Source organism: Dromiciops gliroides, chromosome 1 (genome assembly GCF_019393635.1).
Source record: "Dromiciops gliroides isolate mDroGli1 chromosome 1, mDroGli1.pri, whole genome shotgun sequence".
Classification (NCBI taxonomy): Eukaryota; Metazoa; Chordata; class Mammalia; order Microbiotheria; family Microbiotheriidae; genus Dromiciops; species Dromiciops gliroides.
In genome coordinates this window covers 672,072,351-672,093,756 of record NC_057861.1, presented here as the reverse complement: position 1 = coordinate 672,093,756, position 21,406 = coordinate 672,072,351, and the positions used below count along the sequence as shown (strand labels likewise).

The 21,406-nt window shown below is 48.1% G+C and overlaps 1 protein-coding gene across 1 annotated transcript; it reads left to right on the top strand.

Moving 5' to 3' along the window:
* Positions 1-5,944: 5,944 nt before the first annotated feature.
* On the top strand, positions 5,945-21,401 carry KLHL40 (kelch like family member 40). The gene is given in 16 exon segments (XM_044000838.1): positions 5,945-6,181; positions 9,233-9,342; positions 10,218-10,428; positions 10,430-10,510; positions 10,512-10,559; positions 10,561-10,578; positions 10,580-10,615; positions 10,617-11,265; positions 11,268-11,569; positions 13,281-13,301; positions 13,303-13,442; positions 14,652-14,759; positions 15,941-16,126; positions 16,772-16,892; positions 16,894-16,919; positions 18,636-21,401. Coding segments are annotated over 16 exon segments (2,406 nt in total). The 3' UTR covers positions 18,748-21,401.
* The last annotated feature ends 5 nt before the right edge of the window (positions 21,402-21,406 follow it).

Genomic DNA, 21,406 nt, shown 5'->3' with positions numbered 1-21,406 from the left:
CTATGTTCTAGTTTCAGACTTAATGACTGGCCACATAGTGCCCTGGTTTGGGGGCATTTAGGGAAGGGTTGAGGCTGTCAGCCAGAGGGTTTGGTACAAGGGTACAGAATTAATCGTTTGAACCTCTGCTACTTTTATTCTCTTCATCCTGCCTTCCTAGCCAGAGTAGAGAAGAGGCTGCAAGCCAGTAGGAGCCGAGTGCCCTTGGGACCTGGGTGAGGAGGTAGTTGTCAACCTGAGTCTTTTCACCATTGAACCTCACAGAATCAGATTGTGAGACTTGGAAGGCACCTCAGTCATCTGAGGTCATCTCATCCCACCTACACCCAAGAAAGACCCCCCGCATCCCAATCATTGTAGTATCTCATCAAAAATAATGTTATGCTATCTTATCTGTTTATGGGGCATTTTAAGAATTTATATCGTGCTTTCCTCACAATAACCCATTGGGGGGAAGCTTGCATACTAATGCAAACATTGTTATTCCCATTTTACTGAGATGAAGAGGTGGCAGTGACTTGCATCGAGTCCCTAAGTGTCAGACTGAAATGGTTCTAGATGATTCAGTATTCAATGCCTTCTTTCTCTCACCACCACACTGGAGGGACACCAGAGAGACTTTCCACACTCCAGGTCAAGGTTGTATCCTTGAATATGAACTTCCTCTTCCTCTCCCTCCATTTGGTCCACATGTGTCTCCAAATCTGCATGTTAAGGGAGTGGTTGGAAGTAGGTGATGATGCTTTATCCATCCCAGGTCACTGATAGAGGGTGCATTTGGGACCCTGGTTGGAGCCTTCACTCTCTGTACCATCAATTTGAGAGGCTAGACAAAAATTTGTGTCAAAAGACTGGGGTGTGTGGAGTGGTAAGTAGACTGCAAGCCCAGTATGAATCAGTAATAATGATAGGACAGCCCAAACAACAACAAAAAAGCTAATATGTAAGGCCCAATTAAAAAAGATTCTGCTCAGTATGTGAGGAAAGTTCCATTGTCCTCGGCCTTGCTTAGAACACATCTGAATCTTGTGTACAGCTCTGAGCACCCCATTTTAGGAAGGCCACTGAAACTGGAAAATAGCCAAAGGAGTGTGACCAGGAATCATGCCATGTGAGGACCAATGAAAGGAACTCAGATGTTTAGTATGGAAAGAGAGGGTCTAGGCAGAACAGATCGCTGATTTTGAATATTTTAAGGGTTATGCAAATACTTGGCTGCAGAGGGCAGAGTCTGGGATAATTGATGGGTGTGAAAGATTTCTGGAAGGAAAAAGCTCCTAATGTCACAAGCTGTACAAAAAGAAAAGTCGAATGGGATGCCTAGGAAGGCAGCATGGGTTCACTATTGCTGGAGGCTCCCAGGTAGAGACTAGATAATCCTCACTGAGAAGACAGAGAGGAGAGATTCTGGTCATTCTGATTCCAGCTTTCCGTGCCTCTGCCCTTTCCCCACCCTCCCTCATCCATCTCTTCTGTGTCCAAGGAGCACATTGATATACCTAATGTAACCACCCCCTGGCAATGTAGTTCAATAAAGTATGGAAACATACCTGGATGGAGCAAGTAGGGCTGGCTCTCCAAGGTGCTAGCCCCCTCCTACGGAGACCAGAGCCTCTGACCTGCGTTGCCCAGTGAAGACTCTGCGGAGCCCCTTGCAAAGAGACCACAGATGTGTGATTGAGGTAGAGGAAAGAGAGGAATACATTTTTTGTATGAAATACCTGGACCTTGTTATAGTCTAATTTCTTCCTTGAGGTTTTGAGGACTTCCTCACCTGGTGGTGGTGGGGGGGAGGGGGGGAAATGTAAAAAGGACTCATTTGTTTCCTATTTGAATGGCTTGTGGGTGGATGGGGGTAAGGAAGTGGAGAAAAACTGGTGAAGGATCATCCTTCTCTCATAATTAGGACCAGGACAGGGAAGGCACCTAGGGCACAACACACTCAGATGGGGAGAGATGATGGTGGAGAAGAAACACTTCAAAAGGACTTTTTATAAATGTGTGTCTTGAATATCAGACAACCCTGCTCTCCGTGGTCCTTACTACCACTAGCTCCCATTCTAGAGCCCTTACATGTTCCTCATCTTGTGAGAATGGGGATTATCATTTCCATTTTAAAAGGGAGAAAGGGAAACTCAGAGAGGGGAAGAGACTTGACTAAGGTCAAATGAGCATTGGAACCAGAGCATGGACCTAGGTCTCATGACTAAAACTTCAAAGATCTTTGACCCATGCCACAACTAGGTGGTACATTGGTTAGAGAGCTGGGCTCAAATGCTGACACAGACACTTACTAGCTATGTGACCCTAGGCAAGTGACTCCACCTGTTTCAGCCTCATTTTTCTCATATATAAAATGGGGGGGGGCGATTGGACTTGATGGTCCCTTCCAGGTCTAAAGCTATAATTTCATGAGAAACATATTCACTAAAGGGATTGCTCTGTTTTCTGTGTTTTATTATGTCTTTAGTACATGTGTGCATTTTTTTTTGGTGGGGCAATGAGGGTTAAGTGACTTGCCCAGGGTCACACAGCCAGTAAGTGTCAAGTGTCTGAGCCTGAATTTGAAACTCAGGTCCTCCTGAATCCAGGTGGCTGGTGCTTTTATCCACTGTACCACCTAGCTGTCCCTGTATGTGTTTTTTTTTTTTTTTAACATTTTTGTTTTTTGGCAGGGCAATGGGGGTTAAGTGACTTGCCCAGGGTCACACAGCTAGTAGTGTCAGTGTCTGAGGCTGGATTTGAACTCAGGTCCTCCTGAATCCAAGGCCAGTGCTTTATCCACTGCGCTACCTAGCCACCTCCCCCCCCATGTATTTTTAATGTTAAAAAATCACTGCTCTCCAACCACATGGCCTCTAATTCCTATTGTTGTAGCCTTTTAAGGTTTGCAAAGGGCTTTCCTCACATAAGTTCTAGAAGGAGGTTATACATGTATTATTAACTCCATTTATAGTTAGGGAAACTGAGTAAGCAGCAGGCAGTGTGATGCAGTGGGAAAGAATGCTGGGTGTAGAAACCAGGGGACTTGGCTCTGCCATTTTATTCCCTGTATGACCTTGGGCAAGTTACTACCCCTCTCTGGGCCTCAGTTTTCCTCCTTTGTAAATGGGAATCAGAATTCTTGTACTTACAAGTTCATGTAGTTTCCTCATCTGAAAGATAAAAGAGTTCAGATGAAATTGCTCCTAGCTTTAAATCTCTGGTCATACGTAGCAAAGCCCAGGCTCCACCACATCTCCTGCCTCCCAAGTCCTGCACTCCTTCAGCTATGCCATATTGCCAAAAGAATTCACTAGCTGGGATTTAGTTTATGACCAACCAGGTTATTTGTGTCCCCAGTGAAGGCTCGGAGCTTTGGGTCGAGGGTCACTTGCCATCAGGGGGTCAGTTTCCCACCCTTTTCTGTGACACACGAGGGCCCAGTCCTGGTCCCTGAATGAGTCAGAAACAGCAGGTGTGTGCATTTAAAACAGCCCCACCATGCGTCAGAGCTGGGAGAGCACTTAGAGACGGCCTTGTCCCACCCCTTTATTTGGACAGGTGGAAATGTGAAGCCTGGAGAGGAGAAATGAGACGTATTCCTCTAGTGGGATGAGAGCTGGGCTTGGATGTGGAATCTCCATTTGAATTCCCAGTTCTCCTGCTGCTTCCTGTCTATATGAATGTGGGCAAATCACTGCTCCCTTCTCGGGACCTCTGGTTTCCTCTCTGTAACATGGCCAGAGCTCTTTCTTACAGCTGCCAAAATCATTGTCCCAAAGCACAAGTTTAACCATGTTACACTCCTTCTCAAGAAGCTTTTAGTGGCTACCCTGTTCCACTTAGTGGGACTCAGTGGATAGAGTGCCAGACCTGGGGGTCAGGAAAGACTCCTCTCCCTGAGTTCAAATCTGGCCTCAGATACTCACTAGCTGTATGTAGCAAGTCACACCTTTGCTTGCCTCAGTTCTCCTCTTCTATAAATGAGCTGGAGAGGAAATGGCAAATCACTCCAGTATCTTTTGCCAAGAAAATCCCAAATGGGAGTCCGGAGAATCAGATATGACTGAAATAACCGAACAACAGTTGCACCTGGTATAAAATACAAAATTTTCAGTTTGGCATTTAAATCTCATCACAGTGTGGCTCAGTCAACCTTTGTAGATTTATTTCATTTTATTCTCCTTTATGCATTCTGCATTCTAGCCCAACCAGACTACTTGCTGATCCCCAAACTTGGCATTCCAACTCTTATCTCCATGCCTTGTCATGCCTGGAATGCATTCCCTTTCAGCCTCAGCCTCTTAGCTTCTTCAAGGCTCAGATCATGTGTTAACTCCTATGGGCAAACCTTTCTTGACTCCCCTCATTGTGCTCTCACCCTCCTCAGATGACCTGTACATACTTATCTGTTAGGATATGTTCTCCCTCCATACAATGTGAGCTGCTCAAGGGCAGGAGGTGTTTTTTTTCTTTATCTCTCTCAGTGATTAGCACACTTCCTGGAGCATAAAAGGCACTTAATTTAAGTTCATGGATTGGATTGGAAGGAAAGAAGGAGAAAGGAAGGAAAAAGAAGGAAGGAAAAAAGGAAGGAAGGAAAGAAGGGAAGAAAAAGAAAGCAGGAAGGAAAAAATAAGCATTATTAAGCACCTGCAATGTCCAGGTATTCTCTCATTTGATTTTCAAAATAACCCTGTAAAGGAGGTGCTATTATATCCCCATTTTATAGTTGAGGAAACTGAGGCAGATAGGTTAGATGACTTGCCCAGGGTCACACAGCTAATAAGTGTCCTGACTGAATTTGAATTCAGGTCTTCCTGACTCCAGGTACAGCACTTACCCACTGTGCTACCTCTGGCATGAATTGCTCAACAATTCAATTCAAATGTCTATTGAGCAATCTATTAGGTACAGGGTACTCATTGCTATGAAAAATAAAATAATAAATAGTATCGAAAGAGCCCCTGGGCCCACAATCAAGAGACTTGGGTTTAGAGTTCCTCTATTTGGTAGGTAGGAGCCCTTTTCCGAGTCTCCATTAATCTCATCGGCAAAATGGGGGTGTTAATCTTTTTTACTTCTTACCTTTCAGGGTTGGGGTTGTTTTTTGTTTTGTTTTGTTTTTGGAAAGCACTTTGTAAACCTTGAAGTACTATGGAAACTCGGGCTGTTTTTCCTATGCTTCAGTCCCTGCCCCCAGAGAACTTACAGTCTAGTAGGCAGATCACACAAGACACAATACCAGTGCTAGGCAGAAAGGTACTCCAAGGCTTCCAGACATCAGGAGAGAAGTACAAAGTTACATCAAAGCTTTTGAGAAGGAGAGATCACTTCTAGCTTGGGAAATCTAATCATGGAGGTTTCCTGGAATAGGAGGCATTTGAGTTGAGTCAGGGCAGGATTTAGACATGCAAAGATGGGCAGAAGGGGAGGCATTCCAGGCATTGAGAAGAATGTGCAGATGCAAGAAAAGTATGGCGATTAGTCCAGGTTGGACAAAGCTTAGGTTGTTGTTTTGTTGGGGCAACGAGGGCTAGTGAATTGCCCAGGGTCACACAGATAGTAAGGTCAAATGTCTGAGGTTGGATTTGAACTCAGGTCCTCCTGACTTCCCGGGCCAGTACTTTATCCATTGCGCCACCTAGCTGTCCCCCAAAGCTTAGGGTTTTTGTTTTGTTTTGTTTTGTTTTGTGGGGCAATGGGGGGTTAAGTGACTTGCCCAGGGTCACACAGCTAGTAAGTGTCAAGTGTTCTGAGGCCGGATTTGAACTCAGGTATTCCTGAATCCAGGGCTGGTGCTTTATCCACTGCTGATATCTAGCTGCCCCCCAAAGCTTAGGTTTTAAAGAGGAAAAATAAGGCTGGAAAGAGGTAGAAGACCTAGAGTGTCAGGCTCATTAATTCATGTCATTCCAGAATCAGCTGGGGGATGGCTGAAGGGTTTTGTACAGTGAGCATCATGATGAAAGTGCTTTTTGAGGAGGTTAATCTCCACCAGAGCGCCTCTTCTGATGCCCTACGTGCCCTAGAGGTGGCTCCAGCTCACAACAGCTTTCTGACTCAGCCTGAGCCTGGCAACAGCATGAGTGTTTGGCATCCAAGGACCAGCCTACCTTGGAACCACTGGGTGTTTGATTTTTCATCCACTGAAGTGTATGAAAAACTGAAGGCACAGAGGAGTCTTGACATGCATTTGGTAAAGAGCATGCTGAAGAAATCAAGGGATCCCACAAGTATTTTTAAGCCTTTGCAAAGGGATATTATTTTGAAGGTACAACAAGAACAGACGTACAACCATTCCTCTCTCCCCTGGCAACTGAGGGTGGAGTACACTCTCCCTTATCCCGTTTCGGTCTCTAGGGAGAATAGGCTCAGCCAGTATAGCTATCTGCATAATGTGGTCTCACCCAATTCTAGTCCAAATGTTTACCACTCTGGTTGGTCTGGGTGCCCAAGGCTTCCCTTTGGGGCATCAGTGCTGGTCTGGCTCGCAGTGTGGACTCGAATTGATTTCTGAGCTCCTTTGATGACCTTTTGAACTCAACAATTTCCTAGAATCTAATCCCTTTGGAGACCAATCAACAAATAACGAAACCACCACCACCCTGCCAATGTGGTTCTGGATTCCACATCTGCATTGTGTGGCCATAAACATCTTAAATATACTCATTGGCCCCCACTCATGGGTCTCTCTCTCTGGTGGGGCAATAAAGGGGTTAAGTGACATGCCCCGGGTCACACAGCTGTGTCAAGTGTCTTGAGGTCGGATTTGAACTCAGGTCCTCCTGAAATCCAGGACTGGTGGTACTGTATCCACTGTGCCACCTAGCTGCTGCCCCTTAAATAGACTTTTTTTTTTTGGTAAGGCAATTGGGGTTAAGCTGACTTGCCCAGGGTCACACAGCCACAATAAGTGTCAAGCCTCTGAGGCCGGATTTGAATTCAGGTCCTCCTGATTCCAGGACCAGTGTTCTAGCCACTGTGCCACCTAGCTGCCCCTTAAATATACTTTAACAAGCAAGTATAATAAGTACTTGCTGTATTCTGAGCACCTGTGCCCTACAGAAACTAGAAATGTAGGCTAAGACTGCAGTTCCTGTCCTCAGGGAGCTCGCCATCCTAGCAAGGGGACATGGCACATACACGAATAATCATACTGATCGACATTGCTGGATTAGCATAATAGAGAGGACGCAAAGAAAGCTCTGTACAAGGTCCCAGGGAGAAGATTTGGAGTAGTAATGAGGGAAGGCTTCCCTGAGGCTGCCTGGAAGGAATACCTGTTAGGAGTTTACTGCAATAGCCTGGGCGGGGGGTAAAGAGGGCCTGTACTGGGGGAGGGGAGATCAGTGAGAAGAGGTCACTAGTGATGGAGATAAGCATAAATCTGTTTTGGAGGTCTGGGGTTGTGGGTGAGGGGCAAACTTGAACCAAGAATCAGAAGATCCAGGTTTGAGTATTGTCCTTGCCTCTGGCACCTCCAGGACCCTGGACAAATGCCTTCCCCTCCCTGGGCTTCAGTGTCCTCCTCCGTAAAAGAAAGGCATTGGACCAGATAATTTCTCTGGCTCCTTCCTATGTGTGACATCCTGTAATTCTATGGTTCTGGTTCAGTGGTCCATTGAACTACCCAAACAGGGATGGAGCTGGTTCTCTCAGGTGATGTCAAGGAAAGAAAGGGGGTAGTGATTCAGCGCCAGCTCCTCCTCCCAGATCTATGGGTAAAAACAAATGAGTCAGAGGGTGACCATGTGGGACTGGGGATGAGTGGCTTGGAACCATAGCTTGTCAGTACACAGAGGGGCTAAATTTAACTCTCAGCTGTAGGCCCCTGTCACTTCTGGGACAAACTAATCTTGGGCCCTTGAGATCTAAGCCAGGGGAGCAATTGTCCAGGCACTGGGCCCTGGAGGAGACCCCCCACCCCCCACCCGGGGGAAGACAGGAGAGAGAGAGAGTGAGCTGTGGCCCATAGATTCTGTGGGTCCACACTCAACTCTGTGTGACTGCTTGCAAAGCAGTCTTTATGGAGAAGTTAGGTGACACAGTGGATAGAGCTCTGGCCTTGAAGTCAGGATGACCTGAGTTCGAATATGACCTGACATTTACTAGCTTTGTGATCCTGGGCAAGTCACTTTAGCCTCTGTTTGCCTCAGATTGCTTATCTGAAAATGAGGATAGGGCAGCTAGGTGGTGCAGTGTTGGGTCTGGAGTCAGAAAAGTTCATCTTCCTGAGTTCAGATCAGGCTTCAGACACTTACTAGCTATGTGACCCTGGGCAAGTCACTTAACTCTGTCTCCCCCAGTTTTCTCATCTGTCAAATGAGCTGGAGAAGGAAATGGCAAACCACTCCAGTATCTTTGCCAAGAAAACCCCAAATGGAGTCACAGAGAGTTAGACATGACTGAAAAAATGACTGAACAATAATGAAAATGAGTATAATAATTGCATCCACCTAGGTTGCTGTGAGGATCAATGAGTAACATTTGTAAAGTACTTAGCACAGTGCCTTGGCATATAGTAGGTGCTTAATAAATGCTTGTTTAAAAACCCAAAATGACTGCAGCAACTTGAATGGTTTTTCATGACTAAGTGTCCCAGTCCTCTACCACCCTTACACCTGAGGTTCCCAGAGCACAGGACTGTTTCTCCCTTCTCCTTCAAGACCAAAAATACCTTCCTTCCCACAAAGAGCTTGCCTGTTTGATTCCAATGCCCCAGTAGGAAGTAGTTTGGCAATATGTTCTCCCCTGGTCCATGTGAAGAGTTACAGTGAGAAGGCAGTGTGGTGTCATGAAAAGGGATTTGAATTCAGGGTCAGAGGACCTGGGTGTGAATCCTGACCCTGCCACTTACTATCCATGCAACCTTAGACAAGTGACTTCACTTAGGCCTGTTTTCCCATCTGCAAAATGATGGGCCTGGACGGGATAGCTCTTCGGGTCCCATCTAGATCTCAACCCTGATTGGGCCAACAGAAGTATAGAAGGTGTTCGTTCTCTGGGTCATGTAGCCGGAAACCCTCTCTTTTGTTCTTAGAATGGAGAAATGAGGATCCGTGGATGGGTCCTATCTCTGGACCCCCTGCCTTGAGCCCAGGTGACCCAGAGGCCGGTGATTAGTCCTGGGGCTGGGCTCCCTCTCTCCTTTCTGCCTGGATGACCCACGTAGATGGAGTATTATAGTCCAGGCAGCAGTGCTGAGCCCTTAGGGCCCCTATTCCCAAGCGCCTTGTGGATCCCCAAGGTTGGATGTTACCTCGTCGGCACAGAGCTGGCTGGTCCCCAGGAGGCCACACCCTCTGACCAAGTATTCCGAGATTCAGGCCGCAGCTGTTCCCTCCAGCCCAGGAAAAGGTCCCGAGGCCAGGTCCTGCCTCCCCACCCCCATTCCTTTCGGATGCTCCTCCCCAGAATTTCCCTCCCCAGGATTCTCCGGGAAGGCTCCCTGTCTTTTCCTCAAAGGTGACCTCTTCTAAGGGAATGTATGCCACGGTCCCCAGGAGTCTTCAAGCTGAGCCAAGGGAGAAATGGAGCCACAGCCTTGACTCAATTTAGAAATGAGGTAGGGGGCGCAGGCTAGGTGGCGCAGTGGATAAAGCACCGGCCCTGGATTCAGGAGTACATGAGTTAAAATCCGGCCTCAGACACTTGACACAACTAGCTGTGTGACCCTGGGCAAGTCACTTAACCCCCATTGCCCCGCAAAAAAAAAAAAAAGAAATGAGGCAGTTTGAGTTCATTCCAAATAGCGTCACCATTCTCTAGTCCTGAGCTCCGGGGTGGGGACGGGGGTTCTTTGCCTTTGCTCTGGGTCTCAGTCCCCCCAGTTCTGGGGCTGACTCTAGTTGTCTGACTAAGGTCAGAGGCTCCCAGGGAACAGGGCAGGGGGGAGGGAGATGAGATGGCAGGGAGATAGGAAGCCCAGCTGTCTTGTCCCTCCACCCCACCCCTAACTGTCCCTGTGCCTCACTCATCATATCCAAGGCAGATCGGCTTACGTGGAGCCTCAGCCCAGATTCCTCCCTGCTCTTGCTAATATATATCTGTCTCAGCCAAGTTCTGACACCGAGACACCGGACGAGTGGTAGACCATCAGACGGACAGATGGGGTGTTCCATCCTCCGGGCTCCGTGGCTCTCTGAAAGCAGCACGTTCTCTTCCTGGTTCGTAGGCTCATCGACTTAGGGAGCTTGGGAATCAGCATCGAGTTCATCTTCTTAATTTGACAGTGCCAAAAACCGGGGCTCTGAGAAAGGGAGAGGCTTGGCCAAGGTCACAGAGATAACTAGAGGACAAACAAAGTCCCCCGACTCCAAATCCCGTGGGTCCAAAGTGAAGGGGGAGTTTTTGGACTCCATTCCTTACCTTCCGAGGCTGCCGGGAGGACCACATGGCCCAGAGTTGGAACAAATAGAAGAGCAGAGACTCTACCAGCAGACCCATCCTCCAGGATGGATTAAAGGACATGTTAGACCATCGCAAGTATCTTGGGACCTGTGTCGTGAAGGTGAAGGACCAGGACATTCCCATGTCACCGGCTGGTCTTAGCGGCTTGTAGCCCTTATTTCCGCTGCCATGTTCCTCAAGGACCTCAGAAAGGATTCAGGAGATCAGCCTGGAGGAGGTTGTCTCCAGAAGTGATGGGCAAGGTCCTCCACTACCTCTACACTTCGGAGATCGATCTCAACGAGGAAACGTTCAGGACCTTTTTGCAGCGGCCAATCTTTCCAGATTCCATCATTTTCACCATCTGTGTTTCCTTCTTGCAGAAGCGGCTCTGCCTCGCCAACTGCCTGGCAGTCTTCCGTCTCGGTCTCATGCTGGACTGTGCCCGGCTGGCCGTGGCCGCCCGTGACTTCATCTGTGATCGTTTCCCTCTTATTTCCCGTGACCAAGACTTCTATGGCCTCTCTGCCGACGAGCTCATTGCTGTCATCTCTAGCGACAGCCTCAACGTGGAGAAAGAGGAGGTAGTCTTTGAGGCTGTGATGAAGTGGGCTAACACCGGGGATGACCAGGAGGCCCGGCTCCAGGCCCTGCCCACTGTCTTTGAGAGCATCCGCTTCCGCCTCCTGCCTCGGGACTACCTCGAAAGCCGAGTGGAAAAGCACCCACTGGTGAGGGCTCGACCTGAGCTCCTCCGTAAGATTCAGATGGTCAAGGATTCCCACGAAGGGAAGATGACTGTTCTAAAGAGGAAGAAGAAGAAAGAAGAGACATCTGGGAAGGAAAGAGCTGGGATGGTTAATGGAGTAGATACAGGGGGGCCATCTGGAAAGTGAAGAAAGCTGGGGAGAAGGAAGCAGAAGAGGCCGAGGATGGAGACACTGTCATCCCCGGGATCCTCAATGACACCATGCGCTTTGGGATGTTCCTGCAGGATCTAATCTTCATGATCAGTGACACTGGGGCTGTGGCCTATGACCCTGGGACCAATGAGTGTTACTTTGCTTCCCTCTCCACTCAGATTCCCAAGAACCATGTCAGCCTTGTGACCAAAGAGAACCAGATCTTTGTGGCTGGGGGCCTTTTCTACAATGAGGATAACAAGGAAGACCCCATGAGTTCTTATTTCCTACAGGTACCTGGTGGGGTTGGGAAATAGCAATACTGTAGCTGAAGGCTGGAGTAGGGGGCCTCTGAGGAGCACTGCATCATGGGATTTACAGCTAGACAGGTTCATGGAGGCTACCTAGTCTGACCCCTTCATTTTACAAAGGAGAGAACTGAGGCATGGAGAGAGAAAGGAACTTGCCTAAACATGATGAAAAACATAGTAACAGTATGCTACATAGTAATTATCTAGTAACAAATAACCCTGGAATTTTGAATCAGATACTCCGAACTCCAGATTCAGAACTCTTGCCACTTAGTGGGATGACTAGGAAATAACTCTGGGTGTTGGGGATGGTTGTGGCATAGATGCATAAGAACAGGAGAAACTTAGGGGAGGAGAAGCAAGTTAGGAAGCTGTTAAACTGCAGAATTGTAGTCTCTCTGAACTGGAAGGGATTCTTTAAGCAAACAGCAGACCCCTCTGAAATATCTAGAAAGAATATCAGGTTTGAAATACTGCTACTGCTGCTTGCTAGGCATGTGACCTTGGACAAGTCCCCTTATTCCCTCTCTGTACCTGGTTTTCTTACTTGTAAAATGAGAAGACAGTAGCTAATGATCTTGAAGGTCCGACTTTATATTGAACTAAAATCTACCTTTCAGCTATCTCTTCTGCCCCAGCCTTCTGGGGCTAAGTAGACCAAATCGAATCCCTTTTTCAACAAGACAGTCCTTCATACATCTGTATTAGCTCACAGAGTCTGGCACAAGTGGTAGCAGGTCCCCAGGATAAGGGCTGATGATCCCAGGTAGGTTATCAGTTCAAGCTCCATGGAGCTTCAGTCTGTGGCAAACTACCAGAAAAGCTTGCTCCCTTATCTGTTCACCCCTCTCCTGCTCCAACTGGAGTATAAATAGTACCTTTCCCCCACCAGGACTAGCTTGGGCAGCTGTCTTCCATTTTAGAAGAATTTAGAGGGTCGCAGAGAGGTGGGGGATAGCCTCAGAATCACCCCAGTCCAACTAGGAGGGGAATGAAGTTTGTCTCTAGAGCCCAAAGGGTTGGGGGGGGTTGTCAATGAGTTTAGGACAGAGTTTTTTCATGTGAATCTCAAATAAGACAATAGTCTTACTTTTCTCTGCCCTAGTCAGACTCTTTTTGGAGTTCTAGGTGCCACATACGGGGAAAGATATTGACAAGGTGGAGTGAGACCAGAAGTGAGCTATCTGGATGATGAAAAGACAGGAGGGCAGCTAGGTGGCTCAGTGGATAGAGCACCAGCCCTGGATTCAAGGAGGATCTGAGTTCAGATCTGGCCTCAGGACACTTGACACTTGGCACTTACTAGCTGTGTGACCCCTGGGCAAGTCACTAACCCTCATTGCCCTGCCCCCCCCAAAAAAGTTAAAAAAAAAAAGGACAGGAGGACCATGTCTTTTTCAAGGACCTGGGGATGTTTAGAGTTGAAAAGTGTTAGGGAGGGGGCAAGCTGAAAGGGGATATGATCTTTGTCTTCAAGCTCATGAAGGGCTGTCCTGTGACTGAGGGATTAGCCTACCTGGAAGCAGACCCCACTGGCTCCTCATGCTCACTAACATAGCATGAATCAATTGCAAAGAAGAGCAAGCTAAGGGAAGGAGAAAGGAGGGACCCTCAGGCGGGCTGGGGCAAGGGCCTTGACAGATTGTCAGGGTTGGGGGGACAAAGCCTTCTTGTCTGTTCTATCCCCCTCCAGTTTGATCACCTGGATTCTGAGGTGGATGGGCATGCCGCCCCTACCTTCCCCACGTTGTCTGTTTGGCTTGGGCGAGGCTGAAAATTCCATCTTCGTCGTGGGTGGCAAAGAGCTGAAGGAGGGGGAGCAGAGCCTGGACTCAGTGATGTGCTATGACCGACTGTAAGGGGGCCATGGGGGAGGGGCAGGGGGATGAGAAGGATGGGGAGGACAAGGGCCAGAGGGAGAGTCGTACACTAGAAACCATAGCTCACTTCTCTCCAGAGTCACCCAGCTTGCCCCATAACTGGGGACATACAAGATACAGAGAGGGTAGTTGCACCCAGAGAGCAGGAAACCAGGGGGAGAACAATGTAAAGAAAGAAAGAATAGAAAGAGGAAAGAAAGAAAAAAGAAAGAAAGACAAAACGAAAGAAAGAAAGAAAGAAAGAAAAAAGAAAGAAAGAAAGAAAGAAAGAAAGAAAGGAAGGAAGGAAGGAATAGGAGGAAGGAAGGAACGGAAGGAAGGAAGGAAGGAAGGAAGGAAGGAAGGAAGGAAGGAAGGAAGGAAGGAAAAGAAAGAAAGAAAGAAAGAAAGAAAGAAAGAAAGAAAGAAAGAAAGAAAGAAAGAAAGAAAGAAAGAAAGAAAGAAAGAAAGAAAAAGAAACCTAGAGAGGAGACAGTATTTAGGAGGATGTGGTGATCAATAGTGTCAAAGGTTGTGGAGGAATCCAGGATGAGTATTTTTAAGTGACTATTAGATTGGGCAATTAAGGGATAGTTAATAACTCTGGAGAGAGGAGCTTCGGTGGAAGGATGAGGTCAGAAACCACACTACAGAGGGTTCAGAAGCAAAGAAGAGAAGTGAGAGGTTAAGTGATTTGCCTAGGGTCACACAGCTATTAAAAATCTGAGCTGGAAATAAAAGGAATTGCCCAGCCGGGGGAAGAGAAGACATAAGGGAGTGTGATCCGTGGTTTTAGATAAAGATTGGAATGGAGATTGCTTGCCATCTCAGGGAAGGGGGGAAAGGAGGGAGGGAGGGAGGGAGGGAGGGAGGGAGGGATAGAATTTGGAAACTCAATACAAAAAATTAAAAAGCAAATGTTAAATGACATTAAATATACAGGACAGCCCCACCTGGGGCTGAGTCAGGCCACTGTGGTTTAGGTCCCACTCTGTGACCTTGGGTGAGTCTAAGTTTCAGTTTCCCAGGGATGGTAGGGCAAGCTTAAAGTCCTACAGAGACTGGAGATGGGTCTGTTCTGCATCTGGAGGGAGAGAGATTTCTGAGATGCGGCACTGCACTGGGTGGGACCCCGGCCTAAGCAGGTTAAAGCGCCGGCCATGAGCCCTCCTCCTCTCCTCACCTCCTTCTCCCCTCCCCTCTAGGTCATTTAAATGGGGTGAGTCAGACCCACTGCCCTACGTGGTGTACGGCCATGCGGTGGTGTCCTACATGGACCTCATCTACGTCATTGGGGGCAAAGGAAGTGACCGGTAAGAACCCAAGGCTGCAGCTTCCAACAGCAGCAAGGACTTAGGGTAGAGCTGAGGTTGACTAACTCTCTGGCCTCTGTGGGTACCCAGGATAGGCTGCCCTGAGCACCTGTGGTCCTTCTCTCCGAATAGGGAGGCAGGTGGTCTCCATCTCTGGGGCAGGGTCAGAGTGGATGTTGGAGAGGTGAGGGAGGGGTGAGGTGCAGAACACCTGTGGCTCACTCTGAACTAAGGAGACTAGAGAAAACAGTAAAGAATAATAACAAATAAATAAATGCTGTGAGAGAAAAGGAGAGATCAGGTGTGTCTGTTGGGGCCAGGGGTGGGGGAGCCCAAGCAGCTGTTTTGGGGCCTGTTTCTCCTGACCCATGGCCATCAGCCTGGGGTGGCCTCGGGCAGGGGAAACCAGCCTCACCCAGGGTAGAGGGCAGAGAAAGGAGGCAGTCTTGCTGTCTGGTTTTCCTGAACACTCAGACACTGGTTTCTGTCAGAGCTGCTGTTGTCTCCTTTCCATTAGGCCCACTGCCTGGTTTCCATTAGACTTTCTGCCCGGTTCCTGGAGGCCCATTCCCTGACTCCCCCATCCCTCCCAACCCCCCCAGGTTTTAGCTTCTAGGCCAGGCTGATGATTAGCATAGTCCAAGGGACCCTTGGGAATTCCTTCCAGTCCGAAGATCCTATGGAAGCCTGAGAGTCCCTTCCTCCCCCAACCCCACCCCCAACCGTGCCTAGTATAACATGTTATAAAGGACGTCTCTTAAGCATTATAAAGAAAGTCTCTTAAGACCCAGACCGTGGGGCTGGTCCTTGGTGAAGGTTCAGTGAGAGCTGATCGATCCCTCCTGGAGCCCAAAGTCTAGTAGGCAGGAGGCTAAGACACCAATAAAAGTGATTATAAACACATAATTGTATAAGTGCAAGAAAAGGCAGCTGTGAGAGGTCTGAGAGACAAGATCCTTGTCAGCCAGATGAAGCACAGAGGGGCTTCCTAGAGGAGGTGACATTTGATTTGGACTTAAAATGATGAGTTGGAAATTCAACACCTGAAGAGAAGCAGTGGAGGAATTCCGGGGCCCAGGGGACTGACCCAAGCAAAGTCCCAGAGGCAGGGAAGCTCAAAGGTTAGAGGGTCATCCAGCTTGCTCCTGCCTGGTAAATCGGGTGCCTCCTCTCTCCCACAGGAAGTGCCTGAATAAGACTTACGTCTACGACCCCAAGAAGTTTGAGTGGAAGGAGCTGGCCCCCATGCAGAACGCCCGATCCCTCTTTGGGGCCACGGTGCACGACGGCAAGATCTACGTGGTGGCTGGAGTCACCAACACAGGGCTGACCAGCTCGTCAGAAGTGTACAACATAGCGGATAATAAGTATGGCTCAGCCAGCATTGCATGAGGGAAAGGGGAGGGGGTCTCCAGCTGGGAGCTATGAAGGCAGACCTGAAATTTGGCCTCCTGCCCTTGGTGGGATTTTGCTGTAGCTCCTGTGTGTCTCAGCTTTTCTGGGAGAATCTTCTTTCGAGCTCCTAGGCACGACCTTTCAGGGGAGAGGACCATAAGAACAAGCTCTTCCAGAGGGTGGGACTTCTGGGTTGGAGACCCTGGGATCAGTGACATCAGTGACACCACTGGGTGGTGAGAATGAATCTCTGATTCCCTGTCTAACCCAAAAATGAGATTAACAACTTCCTCTGCCCATTGGACCTATGCTGGGGGGGTACCCTGGGAGCTCAGGGAGCAGGAGCTGGGCAGGGACCAACCTCTGGTCCCTGCCTCATCTTAGTGATTTCCCTCTCATTAGGAGACAGAATAGCTCAGAGGAAAGATTTGGAATTAGAGCTTTGGGGTAGGAATCCTGGCTCTGCTAGGATACTTATTATTGGTATAATCCTTAGAACTTCCTTTCCCCTCTCTCTGTCTCAGTTTCCCCATCTGAAAAATAAGAGGGCTGGAAAAGAGAGTGTCTAAAGTCCCTTTCAGCTCTAAATTCAATCATCTCTATGCTTCCTTCACCAGGTGGGAGCCATTTTTGGCTTTTCCCCAGGAACGTAGCTCACTCAGCCTGGTTGCCTGGCTGGGGACTCTCTACTCCATTGGGGGCTTTGCTACCCTGGAAACTGAGTCAGGAGAGCTGGTTGCCTACAGAACTTAATGACATATGGAGGTAAGATGGGTTGGGTGGCACTACAGGGGGTCTTGGAAGGTTTGAAATTGTCTCCTGGGGCTGGGCAGATGGAATGCAGTCTGCCTAAACTGAAGCCAGCTTCCTCCTGGCACCAAGCTGAGCAGGCAGCCAGAATGGGAGTCCCCTTCTTCATGTATTCAGTGACTGATTCATTCATAGAAGGTCAGAGTCAGGTGGGACCCTTAGAACATAGAACAAAGAATGTCAGAACTAGAAGGGTCTTTGAATATAGAATCTCAGAACTGGGAAAGACATTAGGATGTAGATCATAGAAATGTCAACACTGGAAAGAACCTGAAAGCACAGAATGTCAGAGATGAGAAGAATCAGTGCACATTGTTAGTTAATAAACCTTTATTAAGCAGGAGGAGCTGTGGTAATTAAACTGGGGGTGGGGGCAAGATGGGCACAAGCCAGTCCCTGCTTTCAGGGAGCTCACAATTAAGTGGGAGAGACAGCATTCAAAGAACAATATAAAGATAGGCTAGAGGGCAGGTAGGTGGTACAGTGGATAAAGCCCCAACCCTGGAATCAGGAGGACCTGAGTTCAAATCCAGCCTCAGACACTTGACACTTACTAGCTGTGTGACCCTGGGAAAGTCACTTAACCCTCATTGCCCTGAAAAAAAAAATAAGCTAGATATAGGATAAATTTAAAATAATCAACAGAAAGAAGACTCTAAGAAGCAAGAGGGATCAAGAGAGGCTTCCTATAAAAGTGGGATTTCAGTTAGAACTTGAAGGAATCTGGGGAAGCCAGAAGTCAGAGATGGGGAGGGAAGAACAGTCCAAGGATGGGCGGCAGCCCCTGCAAAGTACCTGGGGCTTGTATCTTTTTTTTTTGCCGGGCTATGGGGGTTAAGTGACTTGCCCAGGGTCACACAGCTAGTAAGTGTCAAGTGTCTGAGGCCAGATTTGAACTCAGGTACTCCTGAATCCAGGGCTGGTGCTTTATCCACTGCACCACCTAGCTGCCCCTGGGGGCTTGTATTTTGAATCACGGTCTTGGCCACGGTCATGCCTTCACCAAGATGAGGCATCAGAGGAATGAGTCCTTACTTTAGAAGTCTTTGAAAAAAATACTAAAATTTCCATTTTTTCGTCATTGAATAAATAGATTGACTGATTGATTAAGAAATCAGTGTCCTTAGGGAGCTCCCCACAAGGAATCCCACACCCCATCCCATCTTCCCACTTTAATGGATAGCTAGCATGTATAAAGCACTTTAAGGTTTACAAATATTATCTTCTATTATGTTTCCAATAATCCTGGGATGAAGGAGCTATTATTATCCTCATTTTATGGATGACGGAGGTTAAGGAACTTGTCCAAGGTCACACAGCTAGTAAGTACTTGAGGCTGGATTGGAACTCGGGGCTTCCTGATTTCAGGCCCAGGGCTCTATCCAGGGTAATGCCTTGCTGCCTCTTCTGGGTATAAGTCAGGATTTTCATATCATAAACTTGCTTAAAATGGGGTGTAAGGCAAAGAGCTTTGGCCGCCAAGTTGGGAGACTTGGGTTTGGATCCCAGCTTGGTCAAGGACTCATTGTGTGACTTTGGGCAAATCCCTTCCCTACTCTGGACCTCAGTTTTCTACTCTTTGCCATGGTATCCAGGGTCTCTTCCAACTCTGCGGTTCTGTAGCTCTCACAGACACACATCTCCCTCACTTCTCTTTGACCCCTCATGCAGGTATGATGAAGAGGAAAAGAAATGGGAAGGAGTCCTGAGGGAGATTCCCTACGCAGCCAGCGCCACCTTCGTGCCTGTCCGCCTCAATGTTCTGAGGTTGACAAAGATGTGATGGGTATAGAGGTCAGCCCTGGAGCCCAGACTGGCTGGTGTTCTCCCTCCCACCCCTGCATAGGACATTGAAGTGCATTTTCCAGGTGTTACATCTTTCCTTGAGGACATGAAGCATGGTATCATGGGAAGGTCTTTGAGCTTGGAGTCAGGAGAGACCTAGCTTCCAATCTAGGCTCTTCCACTGGTCACCTGTGTGACCTTGGATTGAAAAGTCCAGATCCTCCGTTTCCTCATTTGTAAAAATAAGGGTAATGATCCTTTGTGCTGCTTTTGCTTTTAAAATGGGCAGGGTTGTTTCTATTCCTTCATGGCCTCTCCACCCCACCCCCACCCCACCTCATCCCATCCCCTGGGCTGGAGGGCCCAGCAGAAGAGATCAGGGACCAGACGAGGGGGCGGCTGGACCCGAGAGGTGGCCTTGAGCATGAGCAGGGGAGGAGACAACGGAGGGACTCTGAGATCCCTCCAGCTCCCTCCCCGATTCATGTCAGGACAAAGAGAGGAACCAGCCAGAAAGATCCTGCTGGCTGCCTGTCAGCTGTTCAGGGAATCAATCCACCAGCTTGGACTGAATGCCCATTGTGTGAGGGCGCTTGTGCTTTACCCTGCCTGCCCCTTTGTTGCAGAGCCCTGGGCTGGGGGGGGGGGAGTGGGGGAGCAGAAGCCCTGGGTTCTAGTCTAGACTCTGTCCTTGACTCATCCTGTGACCTTGGACAAGTGGCTTGATCTCTCTGGGTTTCAGAGTCCTCATTTGTAAATTAGGAATAGCAAGATTTTCATTGCTTAGTCCCCACCTCTCCCTACCCCCCCCCCAGGCTGTGATTTGGTGGGGGCAGGGTTATATTCTGAAACTGTGTGTGTCCACACACCTTGGGAAAGAATAAAATTCTGGAGCAATAAGACTCTGAGAGCCTAAGATTTCTATCATTGATTCCAAGATTCCCTTGTTCTCTTGGCTGATTACTCCATCAGACTCAATGGGCTTCCTGTTTAGGGACCCCCCCCCCCCCCCCACACACACCACTGAGGCATCTCCCTGGAGCAGACAGGTAACAGCTGGCTTGAAGAGCATAGAGATGCCAGAAAATTAAGGAACAATGTATGTATTTGGGACCAGTGGCATAAAACATGCCCTCCCCTCAAATGCTTCTGGGGCAGGGGGGTTAGGGAATGGAGGGGGTTAGGGATAGTTAGATTGCCACCAGGTGGGCCAGGGGCAGCTGAGAGGGAAGGAAATGTCTGGTAGTTTCCTGTCTCCGCTGATTATTCTAACTGGATGCTAAGCTCACATGTTTCTGCGTTGCAAAAAGACACCGTACACAGGAAACTGTATTACAAGTTGTGATATGCCAAGAGCCTGGGGCACAGAGTCCAGAGATATGATTTCAAATCCTGTCTCTGGGATATCCTAAGGAACCCTGGACAAGCAAACAAAAAGCCTGGTATAACCTACAGACCTCATGGGTTACTATGAAGAAAGTACAATAGAAAAGTGAGATATTATCATTTCAGTTATCAAATTCTTGTGCCTGGTACAATACTTTCCTTGGTAACCTGTGAGGTCTGTGGGTTACACAAGACTTTTTGTTTGCTTTACTCAATGGAGAAATGATTTGACCTATTCTCTGGATAAGGAAACTGAGGCCCCAAGAGGGGGAAGGGACTTGTTCAAGGTCACACAATGAGTGAACAGCAGAGTAGAGACTAAAAGGCCTACCTCCCGACTCTTAGAGATCTTCAATCAGCCATCCAGAAACCCATGAGAGCTTCCCCTGGCCCCAGAGTTCAGGGGGGATGCTCTCACTAGGGGCTGGGGGCAGCATTTCTGAAAGGCTCCTAGAGACTGGAGCTGCATGACTTTGGACAACTGTGTCTTGGTGGTGGCTTCATGATCCAAGCTAGGAACAAGGTGAGATGTGAACTGACTTTAAATCCTACCTCAGATACTTCTTAGCTGTGTGACCCTGGGCAAATCACTTAACTTCTGTTTGCCCTAGTTTCCTCAGCCGTAAAATGGGAATGATACTAGCACCTGCCTCACAGAGTTACTGTGAGGATCAAATGAGGTAATATTTATAAAAGTGCTTACTTAGTGCAGTGCCTGGTATGTAGTAGGTGGTATATAAATGCTAATTCCCTTTCATTTATTCTCCCATCTCTCAACCACAGTTTCCTCATCTGCAAAATGGGGATAATCATAGACCTACCTCATAGGACTATTGTGAGAGTCCAGTTTTGTGCTACATGAATCTTTTTATTTTTAGATTTTTTTTCTTTTGGTGAGGCAATTGGGGTTAAGTGACTTGCCCAGGGTCACACAGCTAGTAAGTGTCAAGTGTCTGAGCCTGGATTTGAACTCAGGTACTCCTGAATCCAGGGCCCGGTGCTTTATCCACTTCGCCACCTAGCTGCTCCGCTACATGACTCTTAGTGGTGGTGGTGGTGGTGGTGATGCCTCCTTTCCCCTCCAGGACAAACCTCTGACTTCTCTATGATTTGGGGGCCTTAGCTTTAATTGTTTTATTTTGAATTTAAAAACCAATAAAGGAGCATTTCCTCATACATAGCAGAATTTTAAAAGGGGATTTTATACAAAACTGGGAATTTCCTTACCGTACAGCTTGCTTCTTAAACAAAGTATACAATAAATTCTATAG